At 41.8% G+C, this 16,369-nt stretch overlaps 2 protein-coding genes across 4 annotated transcripts; one reads left to right on the top strand and one right to left on the bottom strand.

Moving 5' to 3' along the window:
- Nucleotides 1-778: 778 nt before the first annotated feature.
- Nucleotides 779-10,416, bottom strand: acot9.1 (acyl-CoA thioesterase 9, tandem duplicate 1). Of its 3 annotated transcripts, none has more exons than XM_085763535.1 (16): nt 10,257-10,416; nt 9,218-9,312; nt 7,530-7,556; nt 6,803-6,848; nt 5,558-5,728; nt 5,417-5,454; nt 5,250-5,333; nt 4,580-4,683; nt 3,310-3,383; nt 3,094-3,161; nt 2,900-3,011; nt 2,708-2,798; nt 2,207-2,292; nt 2,021-2,108; nt 1,774-1,924; nt 779-1,395 (listed from the first exon to the last, which is right to left on the bottom strand). In XM_085763535.1, the coding sequence occupies exons 1-16, from the start codon at nt 10,268-10,270 to the stop codon at nt 1,340-1,342; spliced, it is 1,305 nt and encodes a 434-aa protein (XP_085619661.1). In that variant the 5' UTR covers nt 10,271-10,416; the 3' UTR covers nt 779-1,339. The 3 variants fall into 3 exon arrangements, with proteins under 3 accessions (XP_085619661.1, XP_085619664.1, XP_085619662.1); XM_085763538.1 differs by having other exon boundaries at nt 6,938-7,556; XM_085763536.1 differs by lacking the exon at nt 7,530-7,556.
- Nucleotides 10,417-12,004: 1,588 nt separating this feature from the next.
- Nucleotides 12,005-15,351, top strand: LOC146966933 (diamine acetyltransferase 1-like). Its single transcript, XM_085763541.1, has 6 exons — nt 12,005-12,255; nt 13,201-13,252; nt 13,342-13,422; nt 14,530-14,631; nt 14,728-14,768; nt 14,858-15,351. Exons 1-6 carry the CDS (start codon nt 12,193-12,195, stop codon nt 15,032-15,034), a joined length of 516 nt encoding a protein of 171 aa, XP_085619667.1. The 5' UTR covers nt 12,005-12,192; the 3' UTR covers nt 15,035-15,351.
- The last annotated feature ends 1,018 nt before the right edge of the window (nt 15,352-16,369 follow it).

The raw sequence follows: 16,369 nt of genomic DNA on the forward strand, positions 1-16,369 counted from the left end.
GCTGGCGGAGCAGACTGTTGGTTCCGCCGAGCTTTTTATAGCCGACGGGAACGCGTCACGTGAGGCCTTTTAGGCTCGTGGCCTCATTAATAGAATTAGTTCAATAAAAAAAAATAACAGACAAAAAAAAAAAAAAAGGCCTCACTAATTGGAGGAAGTGTAGTGTAGCTCAAGTTTTTACTCTTGTAATTCTCCATGGATCTTATGATCTTTTAAATTCTATTATTTATTTTTTACCAAGTCAAGCTTCTGTCCTTTTTTACCTTCCACCTCTCTTTTAGAACCGATAATGCCGACTGTTATGGTTCTGATGTTGTGCAATGCTGCTTTGTCTGTATGTCTATTGCCTGTATGTCTGTCACTGTACTTATTGTATTGTTGCTATATGGCTCTATGCACTCTTGCTCAAGACAAATTTCCCCTTTGGGGGACAATAAAGTTTATCTAATCTAATCTAATCTAATCTAATCTAATCTAATCACACGTAACTTTACGTGATTACAGTCACACACACAGCACAGGGGCAGAATCATCAATGACTGCTCAAAGTGAGAATGTTAGTGTGAAATAACACATGTTAACTTGTTTTCAATAAAAAAACATTTGCACAAAGCAAGCCTATCCACTTTTCCATGTTGATAAGAGTATTAAAATTCAAGGGACATTTAGGGACATTTAGAATAAATAAAAATGTGCAACACAGCACTAATTTCCATGACTCGACAGACAGACATGTATTTGAACATAAAAAAAGCAAAGACATCTGAACACCTGAAGCCATGATAAATAAGATTTGATTTATTGCATACAAGTAATTTAAGGCCAAATAAAGACACCATCCTTCCTTTCGCAGCTGTCTGACACATTCAGGATACAAGTTCCCATTCCATACAATAAAGAAAAGTAAAGCTGTTTGTGCGTATAAGCGACAGTAAAATATAAAACTGTAACATAATGTAATGTAACGTCAAGCACAGTGACTAGGATATATATGAGGTTACAACAAAGCCAGAAAACAAAACATTTGTTTCAGTTTCTTGAGTAAAATATGACCGCCGTGACACTGTAAACACTGACTGGCTGTCAGATGAACAACTTGGTGTTGAGAACAAGAAAATAAAATAAAAGCTGTCTTTGTGTCTTTTCTGCTGTAGTGATCTGAACAAATGTAAACCACCACAAGTAATGTAACAGGAATTGGTTGTGAAAAATGTGCAAAGCATGATATAAAATGATGTATTCTACAGCATACACACGCATTCACTCACTCACACACTCACTATCTTAGACCTCATTGGTCAGACGCTGGAGGGCTTTAATGGGACGTAGATTTGATGAGTCAGTTCTCCACGGTTTGGTTAAAATGTCTCTTTCCATCCAGGTACAACATGGACTCTGTCAGACAAACACAAAAACATCAGCATCACATGTTTCAGGTGGTAAAGCAACAACATTTGTTTAGTTTTGTTGGATTTTTATTTTAAAAGGATAGTTCAACATTTTGGCAAATTGGCCCATTGCCATAATCCCTATAGTCATAGCAGTAGGTTCGTTACCTTTAATTGTTGGTGCAAGCTAATTTTAGAATGGCGGAGCAGAGCTGTGAGCTGCTTAGAGCTACGCTACGGAGGCTCATTATGGGATTTCTTGCTTTCCCTCATCACACTCATCAAATACACAATCCAACAACTCCATAACAGAGTTTGGAGTTGCTCTTGTTAAAATGGTGGGTGAATATATGGGCCAGTGTATGCGTGCGTGTGTGTGTCCTACCTCCATATGTCTGTGGGATGATGTTGGGGACTTCCCGGTCTGAAGCGAAGGTGAAGTGGAAGACGTTGGTGGTGTTGTGCTGGCGGGTCAGCGGGTCAAACACCTCACTGTGAACTCTGACCTGGATGTACTTCCCCTGTGTATAACACACCTGAAACACACACACACACACACATTACTCAGAAACTCTCCACTCTGCACTCTCTCTCCCTTCAGTAAAAACACATTGATGCACACTCTCTCTGACCTGTGACGAGAGCAGCAGCAAGGAGCCGATCTCCACCGGCTTCTGGAACAGGATGTCATCAACAGCCACCAGACTTGGTCGACAGCCTCTGCAGCACAGCAGGAGAGGGACGGCGCTCAGTATGTAACGTCACACCAAACAAACAAATATCCTGCTTTGAACCAATGATCTGTCAGAGTGTCTCACCCGAAGGAGCAGGCGTTGGCCCAGCCCAGCTCGTAGGCCTTCCTCATCAGGAAACCTCCAAAGATCCTGTTGAAGATGTTCCTCTCCTGGTCCAATCACACACACACACACAATGGATTTAACCTCCACAAACAGTTTATAATGTAAATCACCAGCATGAATTACGGAATTAAATAAACTATTGATTTGTTTTCTGATGAATGTTAAGGGATGAAATGACCATTACAGCTCCTCACAGCTCAACACAATTCATTTACAAATTAATTATCCAGACACAACTCAACGGATTGATCGCTGACCCAAACTATTGAACTTACTTGATTACCGGTACTAATCAAATCATTGCAGTCTTAACTGAACACAATTGATGTTGAAATTGTGATATAATGTTCACAAAGTGGTGATTTCACCCCCTGAATACCACCTGAAGATCCGACAACCCAGAATTGAGAATGAGTGTGTTGCTTTTATTTTGTACTTGCAGCCGTCCCCTCCTCTCACCTGTGGGTGGCAGATCTCCAGTCCTTTCAGTTTGGCGTCTTCCATCCACACTGAGTTTGGAGGCAGAATTCTGCTGCGGAAACTCACCGTCCTGGAGGAGAGGAGACATATGTCGTATTATTTATTTTTTTTTTTACAAAATTTTACTTTTTCTTCTTTTTTAATTTTACTTGTGAGGTATCTCAGCCATACTTTGTATCCAGGGTGTTGAGGAACAGACTGTGGACGATCTTCCTCTCCTCATCTGTGGGAGCAACCTTCAGCAGCGACGCCGTGCTCAGCTCCACACGGCGGGATTTATTTGCTGGAAGGAGCAAAGAAACGAGGTCAGAATCAAAAAGTGAATATTTTAGCATCTTAAGCAAGGCAATGAATTCCAACCATACCTTCTCCTTCCTGGAAAATCTTTTCCTCCTCTGGTCCGCTGGGCTTCAGAGGATTTACAAACGCTGCCCTGAAATGAAGTGGGACAGAAGCAAACAGGATGAGAGTGTGTAAACACACTCAACATACTGAGTCCCTACCACACGTGACAGCGTCTGTCCATTTCAGTTCTATCATGAAGGAATTCATGTGTCCACAGGCTGAGCTGAGGTCCTCACCTCTTGTTCTCTGGGTCCCGAGACACCATGACAAACGTAGCATCCAGAACTGGGGCGTAGGCTCCATCACGGTACTGGAGGAGGAGGACGAGGAGGAGGAGGAGGAGGAGGAGGAGGAGGAGGAGGAGGAGGAGGAGGAGGAGGAGGAGGAGGAGGAGGAGGAGGAGAGGGTTGTGGGTGTTTTAATTCAGGAGGAGATGTAGCTGATCTGCAACATGTTTGTTCTGATATTTATCTTACGTTTCTTCACTCTATGAACCAGTCATCTGTCAATCAAACAGTCTGAGTGGGACCACGACAATTTTACTTTTGCATCCATACTTGTTAAATCTAGCTGCTTCCTTCTTTAAGCCTGTGTTTAAAGGGATAGTTCAACATTTGGCAAATTGGCCCATTGCCATAATCCCTATAGTTTTAGGAGTAGGTTGGTTACCTTTAATTGTCGGTGCAAGCTATTTCTAGAACAGCGGAGCAGAGCCGCAAGCTGCTCAGAGCTACACTACGGAGGCTGATGGGATTTCTTGGTTTCCCTCATCAAACTCATCAAATACACAATCCAACAACTCCAAAACGCTCTGGTGGACAAGTTGTGACCTGCACATAACATGAGATAATAACGGAACGTTACAAGATGGAGTAAATTCATGCAAAACCGCTGATGCACGTTCCCGTCAGGGGCAGTTTTTCATCAAGCAGTCTCTGCATTTGCCTCAAAAACCATTCTGCCTTGTAACGTTGTGTTATTATCTCATAGCGTGGTGAATGTGCAGGTCACAACTTGTCCACAAGAATTGAAAAGAAAAAGGATTGTGTATTTGATGAGTTTGATGAGGGAAACCAAGAAATTCCATTAGCCTCCGTAGCGTAGCTCTGAGCAGCTCACGGCTCTGCTCCGCCATTCTAAAAATAGCTTGCATCGACATTTAAAGGTAACGAACCTACTCCTAAAACTATAGGGATTATGGCAATGGGCCAATTTGCCAAAATGTTGAACTATCCCTCCAAGGTTCACTTGATTTTGTTCATTTATGTTTTTTGGTGTTTTTGTATGTTGAATGTACAATGTTGCAAAATGTGTATGTTGCCTTTTTAATGGCTACAACATGGATGTAGAGCCCACAACAAATTTCCCACCTGGTGAGACAATAAAGTTTATCTTTCTTACTTATTGTTACATTAAATCTATCAATGAACACAAATAGAATAAATGCATAGTATAAACACAGTTATACATCTAAGTGTGTGTCAAGAGGCAGGTCAGTGTGTTTACCTGGGACATGTGCATCTTGGCTTCAATTGACGTCTTTCCCACCCACGTCACATGACCGGTGAACTTGATGTCACAGTCAGGATAGATGACGTGCTGCCTCATATCTGACCAACAAAAAGACATCAACATTAATGTGGAACTCCTCTACACAGAGCGGTGGTGTTTAAACAACTCAGGCTGCCCCAGATTATCACTTTCATTGTTAAACTGGTTTTATTTTCAATTGTCAAATTAACAGAAACCTGTTGAAAAGTCCTTCACAGTTTCCTGTTATATTTTCTGGCGGAAACATATGAAACATTCCATTGAAATCAGAACCAAATTGCACAAATTATTCACTTTACAAATATTTAAGAGACAATAGAATAGAGGAATTTCCTGGAGGCTGGAGTGACGTCAAATGTCTCGTTCCAACCCGCCAAGCCATAAAACGAATAAAGAAAATCAGCTCTTTAATCTAGACAAGTCAAAACAGTTGATACTGTTTTAATTGACTGATTCAGGAATACAAAAACAAACCAATTATACCAAAGGGACAGACCCACAGCAAAATGCCATAAACACACTGGTTCATTTAATTTAATTATTTTTTTCTGGTTTTCATTGTCCTTCATTAAAGTACACTGAATGTCTGTGGTTTGAACAAATAGAAAATATCATAGACTCTTACCAATTTTGTCCACCAGCGCAGTAACAATGGACAGAGGAGACCTCTTCAGTGTCGAGTTGTAGGTGTGAGAGTAAGATATGAGAACTGTGGATGGAAATGAGAAGAAAATGTATCAGTGTTTGGTGACTGACTGAGAATAGCAGCTTGTTTTTAGTGTAATGTGATACCTGCTAAACTGTCCAAGTCCTCCAGGATTCTACCAAACCTGCAGAGACAAGAGAGAAGAGGCAGACGTCAAGTTTCTGTTGTGGTTGTTTATCTGTTCCCCTATCCCACATGCTGGTACTGGTGTGTGTGTGTGTGTGTACCTGACAGTGTTGTGGAAGGTGAGGTATTTCTCTCGGAGCTGCGGCTCGGAGCCCAGCGGCAGGTGAACCTCCAGGTAACTGTCCTTCATCGTCTTCGCTGGAAGGTCCTGCTGAGAATTCGCCAACATGGACGACAGCGACACTCGCTCTGCCATGGCCTGCCGGTGGTCGCTGTGGAGACCATTAGGAGATACATTACAGATTTATTACATATATTACTGAATACGTTACTGGTAAATACTCTACTTTCTTGTCATGTGTACTGGAAAAGAAACAAGGATTCAGAATAACACTGAGTTAGATATCTAAGATTAACAACTACAGATATGAACAAAAGTAAAATGTACACGTCACAAGTGCAAGTGCTAAATGTTCAAGCAGGGCAAAGATCCTTCTGTGCGAAAATGTTGCCTATTTATTGATTTGACATCTGAAGTTAAAGAGGAACTATACAAGTCTGGTCGCTTTTCCACTGTTTTGCTAACCCTCCACCTGGCCATGTGCATTTGTTTTTAACGAAGCCGGCGAAAAAGCAATCCACGGAGTGGTGGGTAACGTTATATAACATAATACAATGTTAAGACGTGTATATCTGTGTAGTCTTGACTGTCATAAACAAAAGATTGTGGGTTACGGAGCGCGTTTGTGTTGCGGGACACCGGGTGGCGGCCAGGTACTACACTGTTGTTACAAGGTTGGTTTTCAACCATGAGACGCCAGGTGGAAGACAGAGAGCCTCCGTTCTCACTGTAACAACTCACAAGTCATGTAGTTAACTATCACAATTACTCTGGAGCTTTTTAATTAAGGTAAAAATGTAGCATAGCCACGGGAGAAATCCTGCTTAGTTCCTCTTTAAATTGATGAAATATAATTTTTGAGTCAGCGAAAGAATACCCACAGACTCTAACAAATGCAGGGGGTTAGTAGAGCTTCAATAATACAACTAATTATTGTGGATACTCTATATAGGTAAAAAAGGGATATGACTACAAAAAAATAATGATGAAAAAGAAATGAAACAGATACAATCATAGGAAAAGTAATAAACAGGAGACTGGCGGGCTGTGGCACTGTGGCTGATTGTGTACTTAAAAAAAAGCAAAGATATATTGTAATATATTATATATTATATTTTATATTGTATAATATAAAATATTTCATTAATTTAATGAGACACAAAAAATCCAACTAAACCAAATGAAACAAACACTCAAACACTGTCATGTTGCCCTGGTTTAGTACCTCCAGTTAGTGGAAGCTCCCACGATCTCTCTCAGCCTGTTCCGCACTGAAAAACACAGAGGAATCCGTCAGATCTGGTGTGTATGTACGTGTTTCCTCAGTCTACAGTCAGGCAGTGAATGCACCACAACTTACAGGAGTCAGAAGTTGCATGACGAACACTGAGACTGTTTACAGCTGCAGCCTTCAGACACAAACTGTTTGGCTTTTGCAGCACGATCAGGAAATATAGCTGTGGGCTGTGATTATGTGCTGCAGTGCCACCCAAAAGTGTACGTGCACAAAGTAATAACACCAATCCAAACACAACTTCAAGATCAAAATCTTCTAGTTTTTAGTCTGGAGGCTGCAGCACATCGAGGCCAAAACAGTGCGACGGCATAAAACAACAGAGAGAGAAGCAGCAGTCAGGTGGAGACAGGTATCATGTAGGAACCAGCTGCACTACAACACTGAAGCTCAGTGGCACAGAGGGAGGAAGAGAAGAGGTTAACAAACACCACCTCTGAACGCTGCAGGGAGGGATTAGCTCTACTGTGGAGCAGGAAGAGAAATCCAGACGGCCTGAGACCTACCAAGAAGCACAACGGGTGCACAGTAAAAGATGCTGTACGTGAAAAACGACGTCGGTGCCAAACATGCAAAGGAGAATTAATAAAGAATTAGAGCAGACGAGAAAAGAATTTGGCAGTAGTTTAGAAATTGTCTGATTTTTACCAACACACACCATTTGAGACGTGTAAGAGTGGATCTCCTGTGGACAAACACACATGATTTAATAATCTGTGGGATCAAAGTTAAAGGGACAGTTCAACATTTTGGCAAATTGGCCCATTGCCACAATCCCTATAGTCACAGCAGTAGGTTCGTTACCTTTAAAGGGATAGTTCACCCTAGAATGATATTTCGCTCATTATCTACTCACCCTCATGTGGACTAAGGGCTGGAAGAAGTCTCAGAGTCCTCCGTCCCTTCTCTGAGTTTACAGGGGTCTTTTTTGTTTAGCGTAGCAGTGCATTCAAGGGCAACGGTTGTAAAGGGACACCAGAGCTCTTCGTAAAAAAAAAAAAACACACACAAAAAAACATCCAAATACATCCATGATCTCGTATGTAATGTCCCGTCTTGTGCTGAAGCCCCCAAATTGCGTAATTATTGTCCCGAAAAAAAATTAAATAAGTCCACATTCCAAGCATGTTTGTAGCATTAGCTCTGTGTCTGTTGTGCCGGTCTTCCGCTGCCAGCGCGCATGCGCAAGGTTCGCACTGAGACCGACTCGAGTCTCAGTCTGGTTGCGCATGCGCGCTGGCAGCGGAAGACGGACAACAGACACAGAGCTAATGCTACAAACATGCTTTGGAATGTGGACTTATTTAATTTTTTTTTCGGGAACAATTACGCAATTTGGGGCTTCAGCACAAGACGGACATTACATACGAGCATCATGGAGGTATTTGGATGTTTTTTTGTGTGTGTTTTTTTACGAAGAGCTCTGGTGTCCCTTTACAACCGTTGCCTTGAAATGCACTGCTACGCTAAGACCCCCTGTAACTCAGAGAAGGGACGGAGGACTCTGAGACTTCTTCCAGCCCTTAGTCAACATGAGGGTGAGTAGATAATGAGCGAAATATCATTCTAGGGTGAACTATCCCTTTAATTGTTGGTGCAAGCTATTTTTAGAACAGTGGAGCAGAGCCACGAGCTGCTCATGCTACGCTACCAGACAGAGTTGTTTTCGAGGTAAATTCATGCAAAACCGCTGATGCACGTTCCTGTCGAGGGCAGTTTTTCAGCAAGCAGACTCTGTATTTACCTCGAAAACAACTCTGTCTCGTAACGTTCCGTTATTATCTCATAGCGTGGTGAATGTGCAGGTCACAACTTGTCCACCAGAGCATTTTGGAGTTGTTGGATTGTGTATTTGATGTGTTTGATGAGGGAAACCAAGAAATCCCATTAGCCTCCGTAGCATAGCTCTGAGCAGCTCTCTGCTCCGCCGTTCTAAAAATAGCTTGCACCGACAATTAAAGGTAACCAACCTACTGCTATAGGGATCATGGAAATGGGTCAATTAGCCAAAATGTTGAACTATCCCTTTAAGTTAGAATGTGCACTCGATTTATTTAGGATTAAAGAGTTTTTTCCTCTTTATTTTACTCAGGTTTTCAGATCTGGAAAAAAACAAACAAAAATCACAGAACAAATGTGCATTAGTCATGGAGTGTTCAGACAAACATACCGTTATAGTTATTCTATATTAATTAGGTTACTCATTTGGTCTCAAAATATTTTTCTGTATAGTATCAAGTCATTTGTGTGAATGATCTGTTACACACATGTTGTAGCTTTTACACTGGTGACAAGCAAAGACTTTAATTATGTTCAGGTCGTTTCAGATGAAAGTAGACACCGTACCATCAGCCATGTCCGGGGCCCGGCCCTTCTTCGACGCCCCACCTGTGCAGAGCGACCTGGTCGTCAGGGACGCAGCTGACCGGAGAAGCAGCAACCTGTGGTCCATGTGAGGACATGACAAAAAAAAACAAAAACAAATCCTAAAATAGCCTTCAGATCAAGAGGTCCAGACATCTACCGTAAATGCATCCTCCACTTCTAATTATAGCCGTTCACAGCATCTGTTCTGTGATCCATAGAGAATGAACAGCTGAGCAGACACACTGACGTGATGTGGTCACTGGTCAGGAACTGTGTTTGTAAATGCATCTGCTTCGACATTTTCCATCGTTAACACAAGAGGAAAGTGAAAAACCAAAGATTGACCTAATATAGTGAGATTACCTCATCAATAATCTATTTTGAGCAACTAATAGCCATTTCTACAACTTTTGATTTCACTTGTCTTTTTAAATCTGATCTTGCACAACTGCAAAGTAATTAATTATGCTGAAATAATGATTTTAGTGATTATGGATTGTATTTTTAGATATGGACTGTTAATGCTGTAGTAATATTGTTAGGTGCTTTTAACAGTGAAGACTAGTAACATATTCTTACATATTTTACACACCCCTTAGGCTATATATTCTGTGGAGGAGATGAAGTATTAGTAGTAGAGGTAGTAGAGGCATTGCTTGAAAATACTCCATTTGAATACAAATACTGTAAATCTGTACCCATGGCTGAAATTACCCAGAAGTCATTTGTGCATGGTGAAGTACTTGTGTTACTGGTGCTCCTCTGTAGCAGTGGTATGAACATGGCACCACCCTCTGTGTATACAGTGACCCACCCTGTTTGGGCCTGACTCACTATTTCCAGGTGAAGCACGTTTCTTCATTCATGCAGCACAGGAGTCATTCAACTCCACTGAAACTAACAAATCACGATACGTTCACCTTAAAAGGCTGTTTACTGTTTCTAGTGTGAATTAGCTGCACTGGAAATAAGCTAATAGTTTAGCACTGATTTTACCGAGGTTTTGAAGAGCACTGACCTCGGGGAGAGCATGGTTCAGTCCGGGTGACAGAGTTCAAGCTTCAGGCCTCCAAATAAACCAGGTGAGCGGGTTAAATGGAGAATAACTGCGGGGTTTCTCTCCTCAGAGCCGAGCCGTGCCAGGCGGTCAACAAAAAAAACCTGCTCAGGATGTTTCCGTGTTGCATTTCAGGCCCCGCCCACTTCGCGATGACGTCAGATGTAGCGTTTAAGAAAATTGGAAATTTAAAATCTGTGCACATTGTCAGTCACTTCCTGGCCTACACACCTTTCATCAATCAATCACTAAAACGTTATTTATGGAGACCGTTTTATACAAAGGAAGCAGCCCAAAGTACTATGTTAAAATAATAAATAACAACCCCCCACCCCCTATTCCACATTCACATCACACACACACAAATGTACTTAAATAGAACAAAAAACATGAAGCAATTAAGAATTCTAACTTACACTAAACAATTTGCAATTGAGAATGGATAAAAAGAAGTAAATGAAAGAATAAATAAATAATACAAAGGAATGAAATGGAAATACTGCAGAAATGTAAAAAGAAAGTAAAGATCTATTAAAACAAAAAGGGAAATTAAAGAGCAAGAAAAGCAAATACAAACAATAAACAGTGCTAATGATATATTTAAAAAAAACTTATGAAAGTCAGTTACTTGTACAATTTGAATGTGCAATGACCGTAGAGATATTCAGTTCTATTCCACTCTAATACCCTTCTTTAGTTGTTTTTATTGCAGTGCTATACTAAAATCTGACTCCTGCACAGATTCAGGGTCAACCCCAGACCCCCAACCCCCACCCCTTCCCACTGACATGTCTTAACACATTTTCATGTAAACATGCATCTGTAGAGGTCCAGATTCTCATAGTCACAGACTACAAACTGATCTAGAGTAGTGTGAGCACTCTCCAGGCAGAGAGGGGGCAAACAAAAGACACTATTGTTTGCATTAGGCTGAAATGCACGATCCGGTGTCTCTGGACCTGGACCCACACTGGCATCAATTTCTACTTTTTTTTTCTAAATCTGTCTCACATGAGTTGACTTTACAACAAAGTGTATGAAGTGTTTGTAGTCCTTTCAGACAATTCCAGCTTCTCAAATGTGCAGACTTAAAGTTTTCCTTCGCATTTATGTAAACTTATACGTCGGTTTGGACTTTTGGAGTAGTTGTGGAGTATTTGTCACTGTCTTTCACAAAGCAAAGAATCGACGACGATTCAAAAAAAATTTCAGCCAAGTCAGCAAAGAAAATGATTCTTAGATGCAGTCGACCACAAAAAGCTCAGGAGTAGCTATCTTCACCTCATCCTGCTTCAATAACTTCCACACTTTTCCTCCACCGCTGTCTCTGCACTACCTTAGCAGCCTAACGGGACACTGGAAAGAGTAATTTTCCATGTACATCTTTGACTCGAGTCTTGTCAAGGTGTAAAATCTTTTTACTCTACATGAGGTGGTATTATTACAATGTGAAAGTGCCACTTTTACTAAAAGCAGAAAATACTTTCCGAAACTTTCAGCTTTTCAGCCTTGAAAACAAAGATCTTATGACCTTAACAGGATCAAAACAGACCCTGATCACGTCCACATTCCGATTCTGCTGTCCATGATTGGTTGAATCCCCCACCAGAGGGTGTCGCTGATTCGTCAGAAACCTAAGAACCTCGCCGGACTGACCAATCGCGTCGCAGCCAGAGCCGGGTATAAAAGCCGCGAGGTAAACAAAGGCCGGAGTTGTTTAACGGCAGCGACCCGGCCGAGGGGAACTCTTACTGGATGTTCTTGTGTCGACGAACGCGTCCTGACCAGAGGCAGACCGTGGGGGAAAAGCCACTCTGAAGCGAATGAAGAAACATCTTATCTTTCACTTCACATACCGAGGACTTCTAACGAAAGGAAAAAAGAGTAAAAGAAGAAAATGGAGTATAAATTACGAAAAGCTGAACCAAAGGACGTGTCTGATATATTACGACTGGTGAAGGTAGGTAGGCCTGTTGTCAAAATGAGACGTTATTGAACTTGAATTCAAACATAACGGTCAGCTCACGCGCTCGGCTCGGCGAACCGTTAGCTATGTGTGACGGGTGCAGACGGTGACAGGTAAAGGTCAGCCGAGGCCCAGGCCTAAAACCACGGATTATATCAGATCATAGTGACGAGGCGGCAGGTGGAAAATGTCCGGAGGATGTCCGAGTGTGAGCTCAGTGTCAGGGGCCTTTGTTTACACCCAGCCGAGTCACATCCGCTCAGTCTGCCTCTATTCCTAATATGGTCAGTCTGTTGTGGAGACCCCGCTCATCTGACTGCTTCACCCCGACCTGGTTATTATCAAGCTGTGAAACCCCTGACCTACATTTACAACGCTGCTGCGACGAGCATTTTCATACCTGCTGTGGTTAGTTGACAAGTTATTTAAGAGGAGAAACGGTTTCCTCATCTAACAACACAACTCAGGCTGTCAGTCCTGAATAAACTTGAGCTCAGGTCCCTCACATACAACTTTAAAAGGTATTAAATGACATCTACAAAGTGTTGAATCATTTCCAACAAGGAAAATCTGATATTTTACATAATAACCCGAGGGATGAGTATTCAAATAATGTAACACAACCGTTTTCCTACATGATAATTTTGTTCACCCCTTAGATTTGATTTGTGAGCTTTTTGATCACGTAATGACTGGGGTTGAGGAAACACAGTGATAAGAAGACAGGAAAGCAGCCAATCCTCACCAAAGAGGATGATACTATTTAAATTGTTTGGTGTAAAATTACCTCAAAGATTGATCTGCTGTCAAAGTAAATGTCTTACACGGTGCAGTCAACATTTGAAGTATCTCTATCCTTTCATAAGTGTGAATTTGAGCTGCATTGTGACTTCTGCCTGTTAGATTACAGTCTTAATGTTTGTTGTTTTGTTGTTGCAGGAACTTGCAAAATATGAAGAGATGGAGCACCAGGTGACACTGACGGAAAAGGGTGAGCTTTAAGTCACATGATACAGTTAAATGATCAATGCCCCTCCTCTTCTTCCTCTCCTTGTGCTTAAAGTTTTTGTTTCCTGGCAGAACTCCTTGAGGATGGATTCGGTGACACCCCGTTCTACCATTGCATCATCGCTGAAATCCAAGGAGAGAGCAGCAGTGACGGTATGAAAGACTCCACTTCCCCTAAGAGAGGGAAAAAACCCACAAAAGAAGACAATCTGCTCCTTTGTTTGAGCCCAGCTCTCCGTCTCGGTGTCCTCTCCCTCCACCTGCAGCCACCAACACACCCAGCTTATTGATCTATTTGGTTACCCGGCGGTTTCTGATCTAAATTTGACCTCACAATGCTGCTCCCTCCACCATCTGCTCAGACCAGCAGTGTTTACCTAACAGACATACAGTACAGCCTGCACTTCCTGTTTTTGTGAAGTAACTATAGATCTCATCAGAACTGAATCTGTAGCCCGTTTGAGGCAGACGCCGCTCTGCCGCAGGTGTTCCCTTTCTGGTAACAAACTCTCACACACTGTATCACACTTCTCTGAGTGCATTAAAATCTGCACAGTTTCTGACTTGTTGCAAAAACTTTGATCACAGGCGCCTGCTGAAAAATAGATTATGTAATTACGGCTTTGCCTTTTTGAAGTTAAAATCTTCTTAACAAAGCATAGAACAAAGGTTCAGTTTGGACCAGACCTGTGGTCCTCTACTATTTAGTTTTTTGTGTAGCTTAAACAAACAATTGAACAATTCAGAGCATGTGCCCTGTAGTCACAGAACACATTAATGTACAATCTGACCCAGAAACTGCTAAATGTGTCACAGCAGGACACAAACAGTCTAAAGAAGACGGATAAAGAACTTTTTAAAAGGAAATGTATGAAATAACAGAAACACTATGTATATGCAGAAGTCAGGTGTGTATGCACGATACCGCACATAACCAATGAGATAAGACCGGCTGAAGTGAGTGACTCTGTCTCATAGCAACGGCACATGTAAATGTCTGGCGTTCGTTACCAGGTGGAGTTTACGGTCAGATGATCAAAGTGTGACAGATGTGCTGCTGTGAAGCACCAGCAGTGTTCAGCAGAGTCAAACTGAACTGGACAAGCTTTTATCTATTTGTTTAAAAGTGATGGCATCTATCTCTTACTCCTGTCTGGACACTGTCAACTGCTTTGGACAAAAAGCATCTGCCACATGGATATAATGATGTATAAAAATGAATAAGTAAGATATTGAACTGTTTCTTCATGTCTCCCTCAGATCCGAAGGTGGTGGGCTTTGCCATGTACTACTTCACTTATGACCCCTGGGTTGGCAAACAGCTCTACCTGGAGGAGTTCTATGTGATGGATGAGTACAGAGGTGAACACAACTCATCTGCTTCACTCTAAGTTTATTTATATCTTAGCAACCTCTTTGTTAAAAAGCTGTCTGTGTGTCTGTGGCTTTTTTTTCCAGGGCTGGGCATCGGTTCGGAGATCCTGCGGCACCTCAGTGACGTAAGTTCACCAAGCCGGAGTCTCTCTTTCATACACTGTTCTCATCCAGTCTGCCGACCGTCCCCGTAACCCTGTCCTCCCTCTTCCAGCTGGCGATGAAGACGCGCTGCACCGGCATGATGTTTGTGGTGGCCGAGAACAACGAGCCGTCGGTCCAGTTCTACAAGCGTCGCGGTGCGGAGGACCTCTCTCAGGAGGAGGGCTGGAGGCTGTTCCGCTTCGACAAGGACAGCCTGGTCAAGATGGCCACTCCGGCTGAGGAATGACAGAGGTCCGGCGCGGCACAGGAGGGAGGGGAGGCAGAGCGAGGGTCTGACCTCCACGTCCGACTCCTCGAGTCAGACGAGAGTCATAGAAGTTCAGCTTTCTAAAAAGGGGAAAACTATATCACAGTAACATGATTACGTGTGTAGTTCAGTTTGATTAAAAAACCTCTTGTCTCTTGTTTAATCACATTTTCTAATGTGTTTCTTAGATTCACTTTTTTGATTTCTCTCTTAACCTTTCATCATTTGTTGTCAGTAGTGATGCATTAGATGTTACTATCAATTATGTTTGCAATAAAACAATAAGTGATCACACACCATGGCCTCATGCTTCAGCACAGTGTCTCCAGCTTCTGTTTTGATTGTTTAACACTGGAATCAATCACGTCTCAAATTCTGATTGATTTGATTGATCCCTGAAAAGCTGACTAGTTTATTTCATTATGGTGCTGTTAGCAGTTATTTAATATGTAAACCTCGTTCCATTACAAAGTTCAAAATGCAGCTCCAACATCTGCAGACACAGTTGGTCCACTTCTCATGTTTATGTCTGTTTATCATGTTTTAAAGGTTGCAAAATTGATCATACTAATATAAATCAAATCATTAAAACTTTATTGTCACAGAAGGAAAATTAGTCTTAGCTGCAAGCATAAAATAAAACAAACGAATAGTAACACAAGAAAAATGATATGTTGTCATACAATCAGTGCAAACGGTTACTCAAAATGTTGAGTCATGATGAAAGGCTAAAAATAAAATAAAGGTTTCATAACATTGCACCAGCCCAGAAGGTAAGAACTAAAATGTGACAAATAAAAACTATAGTGCAGTTAAAACAGTCTCAAGAATAAATCAGTGGCTGGAGTAATAATAATTTACAACAGAGTTCAACTCCTAATTCCTCATATCATGTATTTTTTTAGAGTTTAATTTCAGTCTCTGGATATTCATCTTTGTAATGGTAAAAGATGGTAAATTTGAATCTTCCTATGTTCCAATCACCTGAGATGTTCCTACACTCTGCTTTCCCCCCAAAGATATCAGATCTCCTTTTGTTTGTTAACCATTTGTGTATTTTAACGTATAGACCTCTTAACACAAAACTCTGCAGGATACCCCAGGTGTGAAACACGCCCTCGGGGGTCGGTGCCGATACCTGCAGCAGACAATAGGGTGTGAAAACACTCTGGGTATGGGGCCGACCCCTGAAGCAGACAAAGGGGAGACCTTTGAGGCGTTCCTCAGGTATATACTGTATGTTTAGGTTTCCCCATTCTCTGGGTCTTTCCTTTACCTGACTGACCTTTCCTTTCAAGGAAATATAAACTTGTC

This window comes from Trachurus japonicus, chromosome 20 (genome assembly GCF_045865225.1).
Source record: "Trachurus japonicus isolate A0001 chromosome 20, Traja_1.0".
Taxonomy (NCBI): domain Eukaryota; kingdom Metazoa; phylum Chordata; class Actinopteri; order Carangiformes; family Carangidae; genus Trachurus; species Trachurus japonicus.

Coding starts and splice junctions, on each gene's coding strand:
- acot9.1 (XM_085763535.1), bottom strand. Junction 6,849..7,529: donor ACTCTTACACGTCTCAAATG/GTGTGTGTTGGT, acceptor TGTGTTTTTCAG/TGCGGAACAGGCTGAGAGAG. Junction 3,012..3,093: donor GATTTTCCAGGAAGGAGAAG/GTATGGTTGGAA, acceptor TGCTCCTTCCAG/CAAATAAATCCCGCCGTGTG.
- LOC146966933 (XM_085763541.1), top strand. CDS start 12,193: ATGGAGTATAAATTACGAAAAGCTGAACCAAAGGACGTGTCTGATATA. Junction 12,256..13,200: donor ATATATTACGACTGGTGAAG/GTAGGTAGGCCT, acceptor TTGTTGTTGCAG/GAACTTGCAAAATATGAAGA. Junction 14,769..14,857: donor TCCTGCGGCACCTCAGTGAC/GTAAGTTCACCA, acceptor TCCCTCTTCCAG/CTGGCGATGAAGACGCGCTG.